At 33.0% G+C, this 6,338-nt stretch overlaps 2 protein-coding genes across 2 annotated transcripts; both read right to left on the reverse strand.

The window, feature by feature from the left end:
- Positions 1-4,552: 4,552 nt before the first annotated feature.
- On the reverse strand, positions 4,553-5,140 carry EV154DRAFT_427886 (uncharacterized protein; the record flags this gene model as incomplete). Its single annotated transcript, XM_051596382.1, has 3 exons — positions 4,553-4,714; positions 4,758-4,855; positions 4,915-5,140. Coding segments are annotated over 3 exons (486 nt in total), but the record flags the coding sequence as incomplete, so codon positions are not given.
- A 406-nt stretch (positions 5,141-5,546) lies between these two features.
- EV154DRAFT_522123 (uncharacterized protein) lies at positions 5,547-5,880 on the reverse strand (the record flags this gene model as incomplete). Its single annotated transcript, XM_051602962.1, has 2 exons — positions 5,547-5,569; positions 5,718-5,880. Coding segments are annotated over 2 exons (186 nt in total), but the record flags the coding sequence as incomplete, so codon positions are not given.
- Positions 5,881-6,338: the final 458 nt, after the last annotated feature.

Raw genomic sequence — 6,338 nt, forward strand, 5'->3', positions numbered from 1 at the left:
TTTCAAACGAATGAATGTATTAAATGATTCAATATGTATAAACAAAAGTTTTTTATTTGGCTGAAGGCTGAAAGGGAGAGCTGATTTTAAAATATACACCCCCTTAGTTATGCATTTGATCCGGTTTTTTTTTTTTTTTTTTTGGGTAAATGGGTAAACGCTTACTATAAATTCGTCTAAACGTGTAAATGGGTAAATTTACCCAATTCGTTTTTTTTGGGTAAATGGGTAAACACTTACTAAAAAATTCGTCCAAACGAGTAAATGGGTAAATTTACCCAATTCGTTTTTTTTTGAGTAAATGGGTAAACACTTACTAAAAATTCGTCCAAATGGACGAATCAGGCGAAACATTATAGCCTTGGTGTTAGCAATATGTGCGATGATTGGATTACTTGATTACTCATCGTAGATGCTAGAAGGAACCGCAGTAAATCAGCCAACCGGGGTCCAATGTAGGGTATGATTTCCAGTTAGAAGATTATGAGAACTGGTACTGTGTCTGTTATAATATATGAAGTATATTATAACTCAAGACAGATTAAATAGTAATTGTATTCGATTTAGTTAGGCGTCAAATACGACAGAAGATGTAGAAGCGCATGATCTGACCATTTACTTTGAATATACCGAATGAACGCATCTTTGATGTTATTCTTCAGTGTTAGGCCTAAGTATATATAGTCAATAGTCGACGTTGTACCGATTTGGCGTTGGAAAGTAGGTAGGGTATGCATACTGTTATGAATCATACTGTTGTAGAACAGAGAATCAAAGTATGTAAGTCATTGGGCGGAGGTTTTAAACAATCCCTTTTGTGGTATTTGACAAAAATATTACAAAGAAAAAGTAATGAGAAAAAAGTATATCTTTATTCGAGGTAAAAATAGACTAAAAGAACTCTGCTGCGATGAAATAATTGATCCTTTTTATATTGAACAACTTCCCCTGGTAGTTGTGTTGAGTCAACCTTTCTGGTCTTGTAATAAATCTATACTCAGTTTCCCGCCTTACATTAAATGAATTCTACTCGTTAGAATTGATTTCAAATAACGTCGCCCTGAATCAACCGATCTGGGACACTCTTATTGTTCTGTTTAAAATACAGAATTCCAGTAAGATATTGTGTAACGGTGGCTAGTTAAAAGATGCATAAGGTTTTTGTGTTTAATTGGCTGTGGTAGAACATGTAGATATGTCTGATCATTTATCCATTCTGTTGATTATTTTTATCTAAGACATGGGTAAATATGTGATCCTAAATATAGAACATCTTATCGATGTTTGTATATTTAGTTGTAGAAAATAGGCATCCAAATATTCCATGCACTACTTCTCTTATACACTTACAGTCGTATAAGTTTTGTTTATCAATATATAAGTAAATGAACCATTTATATAAATAGCTGTTCTATTCTCTCTATGGGTAGCTAATCCATTGAGAGAACTATTAATATTAAGTTTCTCTTTCTTATATTTCTTGATTTGATCGGAGAAGCTTCTCTTCCCGATCGGTGATATAGTAACTCAGTGGTATAGAGTTCTATATCCAACTGTCATTCGTATATCGATTTTAAGCCAATCATGCAATCTATTTATATAGAAATATGTACTCATAGTAGGAGTCGTTGTGTAGCAGTATACAGGTGTATGCTGTTACTCAATATTAAAGGATGTTTTTATTCCATGTTTTTATTTTATTCGATTTATTTGTTTATTCTCAAATAAATCATACCCAAATACGACACCTTTCGACTGGTTATATCGCGTGAAACATCATAATTAAAATCACCTGAAATAATCAGCTGATTGATATTAATAGTGTCCGTTAGAATATATAGCATGTCACAGACTGATTCAAAAAAACTTCGACGAGCCGGGTTTGAATCCGCTGGTGCGTAAATGTTGAGAATGTAAAAAGGATCGTAGAAGTTGTGGGGGTGATGCACTTTGCACAAAATAAAACGATCCGACGAGAATATATGATCAGTGGAAATCTGAGTCAAAATAAAATCAGGAGAGAATGATATAATACCACAGTGGTGAGTCCAAAAGGTTTGTTGGGCTTGGAACTGGATATCAAGGGAAGGAATAGTAGAAGGAGAAGCATGGGTTTCTTGTAAAGATAAAATATCAAGTTGTTGAAGACGAAGATAACGGATATAAGACGACTGTACTGTTGAAGATTGTGTTTTCACTAAACTGTTACAGTTTAGTGTTGCATAATTAAAATTAATTTTTTTCCCCATTAAAGATTATTATTATCTTTAGGAGAAGGCTCTGACTCTACTTGGATATTGGAGACAGAACCCACAAATGTCTTAAACGTTTTAAAAGTTCCCTGGGTAGCGTTCTGAGACTTGCTACTTATGTCTGAGTGGATCTTATGCATACTGGTGTCCGTCCCATACTCATCGATGTTGTGTTTAGAGGTAAGTAAAAATTATAAGGCAGTTTATGAATAATTTGAGACTATTTATAAGATTGTCTTTATTATGAAATAAAATGAACAAGTATTTATATAAAAAAGACTATCTGCTGTACCACTATCTTTAGTGTATCTTTGAAATTGTTATCATTTTCCCAGTGTGTATCCTTTTACCTTTAACTGCTTATTTTGTAAATATGTTACACTTGGAATTACTGTCATCTTAGACACATTGTACTTCCATATCTTTAGTAAGCCTTTGTCACTGTGTTCTTGTAACCTTGTGATATGATAGTACTAACTATCTATATTGGGTAATTGATTCCTTAATCATTCTTAATGTATTGATGTCATAGATATAGGTTTATTTAATGTAGCAACAATATAGCAGATCACCACACTCGATACTCGATTGTGTATCCTTAATTTTGTTATTAGGGTTATAGTCGAAGTCATCCATGTCACTATCGCTACATAGTTGTTCGTCTAAGATGGTCCTTTTTTCCACTTCGAAATTTTCACCTAATGTCCAATCGATCTGTTCTACAGGTAAGTGCTTCTTGTGTTGACCGGTTGTGGAAATCGGTGTGGATTTATAAAAATAAAAACAAGAAATTATCAAACTTGCAAAAATTAACTAAGGCTTTATTAAACAAATAAAAGGGGGTCTTTATATACACATTATTTCAGACATTGATTACAGATGGGCTGATGACGGTCGTGGGTAGATTCATCCAGATAATACTCGGATGTAATGATCCCATATAGAAAGGCCATCATGAGATGTCAATAACAATAACAATAACATTCATTCTTAAACTGTGTATGTCTTCTAGCACAACATTCAGGGGAAAATGTTGTTCTTATTAAAGATAGCTGTGACACCTCAACGTGGCTGATGTAACCTTCATATGTTTTCATATTCATGTTATTATTTAAATGTATGCCTTATACTTGTATGAAGGATGATACGAGATCAAGCCTGTACATAAAGTAAATGATCAGTATTTAATATAAAGTACCAATAAGAATTATATTTAGGATTATCAAATGGAAGATTTAAGAAGTGTAGATAGAGTCATATATTAAGCATATAGCCTCGATCACGACAACCTTCATATTTTAGTGCTTTGTGAGGAGTTGTGTCGTCTCGACGAAAAAGCTGCCGAGCTTCTTCATTCTGGCATTGGACTTTATCAGGTCGGGAGTTATACTGCCAGCGATTATCAAAGTCAACTCGGTGTTGCCATCGCTAGTTTGTCCTTGTTTTTCGATGAATATAAAATACAGTCGTTCCAACGCCAAAGGGCGGGTTTTTAAAAAAAAGTCCGGTTGATAACTTTTCGCAAATAGTGGTTTTAATTTTTCTAAATGGCAGTTTTGATTTATGCAATGGGCGGTTTGATTTTTCCTAAGGGCAGTTTTTGTAATTTGACTGAGGTGCTCTACTTAAAAAACTAATCGTTCCAAAGAAAGAAAAAAAAAGTGCGTTGCCGATTCATTAATATCCTGTATTCCTGTAATTGTCAAATTTTGATAAGCTAAAAATAGATGATCATGCTAGTAACCATGTTCAGAAAAAAGTGACCATCCTCTGTAAAAAGTGACCGTGCTCAGAAAAAAGTAACCATGCTCAGAAAAAAAGTGACCATGCTCAGAAAAAAAAAGTGAAAAAAAAACGGTTCAAAAAAAAAGTTATTTGAGAATTTTCTCTGATTATTTCATCTTGCTTAGGTTTTTCACGAACGTTCATCAAGTATGTGCAGCATTTCTCGTGAACAAGCAATTTGTATATTTTATTGTAAAGAATTCAACGAAGAAAACGTGCGTAGTCTTTTAAAGAAAATTAACAAACTTGAAGAATTAGAATTATGTTATGATGATGATCCTAAATACCCACTTTTGGTGACTCGTGTTAGAATAAACGCAGAGCATTCAAAATACAAAAAATACGAAGATTCGTATGTAGCAAAGAAAAAGATTACTTAGGCTAATTGACAGCCTTCAATACTTGAAGATTTATTTTTTATTAATTTTAAAAAGATACTAGACAATTTTGTGATAGTCATTTGCATTCTATAAGATTTTAATGTTCGTTAGAAATAAACTTTAGAATGAATTTATCTATAGACATCTTTGTATTGGAGCCTTTCTGCAATCAAAATTCTTCATGAATTTGTGATCAAGTAGTATATCTTCTTTGTTATATGTTGTGACCATGTTTTTTATTGGTAAACGATCCACTGATATTTTTTTTAACTTCGGGTGAGATCTAAAAGAGTAATTCTGAGTAAATCAATAGATAGTGTCTATTTCTTCATTGCCTGACAAAGGATCGTATATCTTCGCTATCTCTTGATAGACCCGCAAAGTCTATCACAATCAAACAAATATTAGTATTGGCTGCTTTGATATGATTCATCGTATCTAAAAAGGGAAATGATATCAATTATAATTCTTTTGGCGATAAATGTATACAAATATACCTTGAACACTTCCAGAAACATTATTCAATCGTTTTACAAGGGACTTACTCTTCTCGCATAAATCTCTTGAGGTGATTTCATCCATGCTGTTAGAGAAGGGGGAAGCATAAAAGGTCTTGACTGAATATCTTTCTGTAAGCCTAATAGCCATAGTTTCTAACAATCGGACTTTGACATCGTCGTTTTCTTTTCCTTTTAATTTTCTTATGCAACCTATTAATTCATAGCCTTCTTATTCAAGACTCTTCATAAATGCTTTGTAGTATAGAGGTTGATTTGTTATTGCTAGAACAGCATTATCTATAAAAAGAAAATAAATTAATTTAAATGTTACTTCTGTAAAGCTGGTAGCTTAACATTACCAAAATACCCTTCCTTCATAACGTACAGCATTCGAACTCGCTTTGTTGCAACGTCATTTTCTGTTTTCTGTTTTCTTCTCATTTCCTCTGCTTTGAAAAAATGTAGTTTGTTTTTTTACTACACCAAGTTGTCAAGCTTCTGATATTCTTGTCATTAAAATAATCTGTATAACCAGATACAATACGAAATACATCTTTTGTTGATATTTGTTTGGGAGTATAGACAGCATGATTATGTGGATTGAAAGGAACGAACACCTCGTTTATAAACTACACAACCTGAGCCAAAGAGTCTACATATAAGTGTTAAAACAAAAGTTAGACAAATCGATTTTCTAATATGTAGTTACAACCCAAACTCACTCAATTTTACGCGTTCTTTTTCTTGTGTTTCTTGAGAAGAAATTTTTGAATTTGATTCTTCTTGATTCAATATATCACGATGAAATTTGAACGGTAAAGTGTTGACTCTTATGTCCAACACCAGAACTGGATCAGTAGGATCAACTGAATAGCAAATGTCTACATCACCAATGTCCTCTATTTTTTTGGAGCAAATCGCTACATTTTCTTCAGTAAACTCTTTACAATAAAGAATACAAGTAGCTTGTTCACGTCAAATGATCATATTATCAAGTGAAAACAAAATGGAATTTTTCAGAGCATGGTCACTTTTTCTCAACGCCATCAGCAATCACACCAAGATTAAAAACTTTGGATGTAGCAACATGAACACCATTTTTTTAACTACAATCGGGTTTGTACTCAGTATCGAGACTGCTGATTATAGGCCGTAAGTACGAACTAAAATTGGTTTTGGTGTCTCCATAGAAGATAGCTACTTGAAACGTATATTCATCTGTATACCTATAGGGAAAATCATTACAATATCAGTATTAATTTTAGGACCTGGACTATATATATTTGAAATAATACCTAATGGAAGGATCGATGCTTGGAATTATTACGTGAACCATCACCATGCTTTGTCTTGAAACTTTAGAAGTAAACCCATCCACACAGAGAACAATGGCAAGGTCTTGCTTATTTTCAAATAAACCT

This window comes from Mucor mucedo (assembly GCF_025094135.1).
Source record: "Mucor mucedo strain NRRL 3635 chromosome Unknown EV154scaffold_113, whole genome shotgun sequence".
NCBI classification, from domain to species: Eukaryota; Fungi; Mucoromycota; class Mucoromycetes; order Mucorales; family Mucoraceae; genus Mucor; species Mucor mucedo.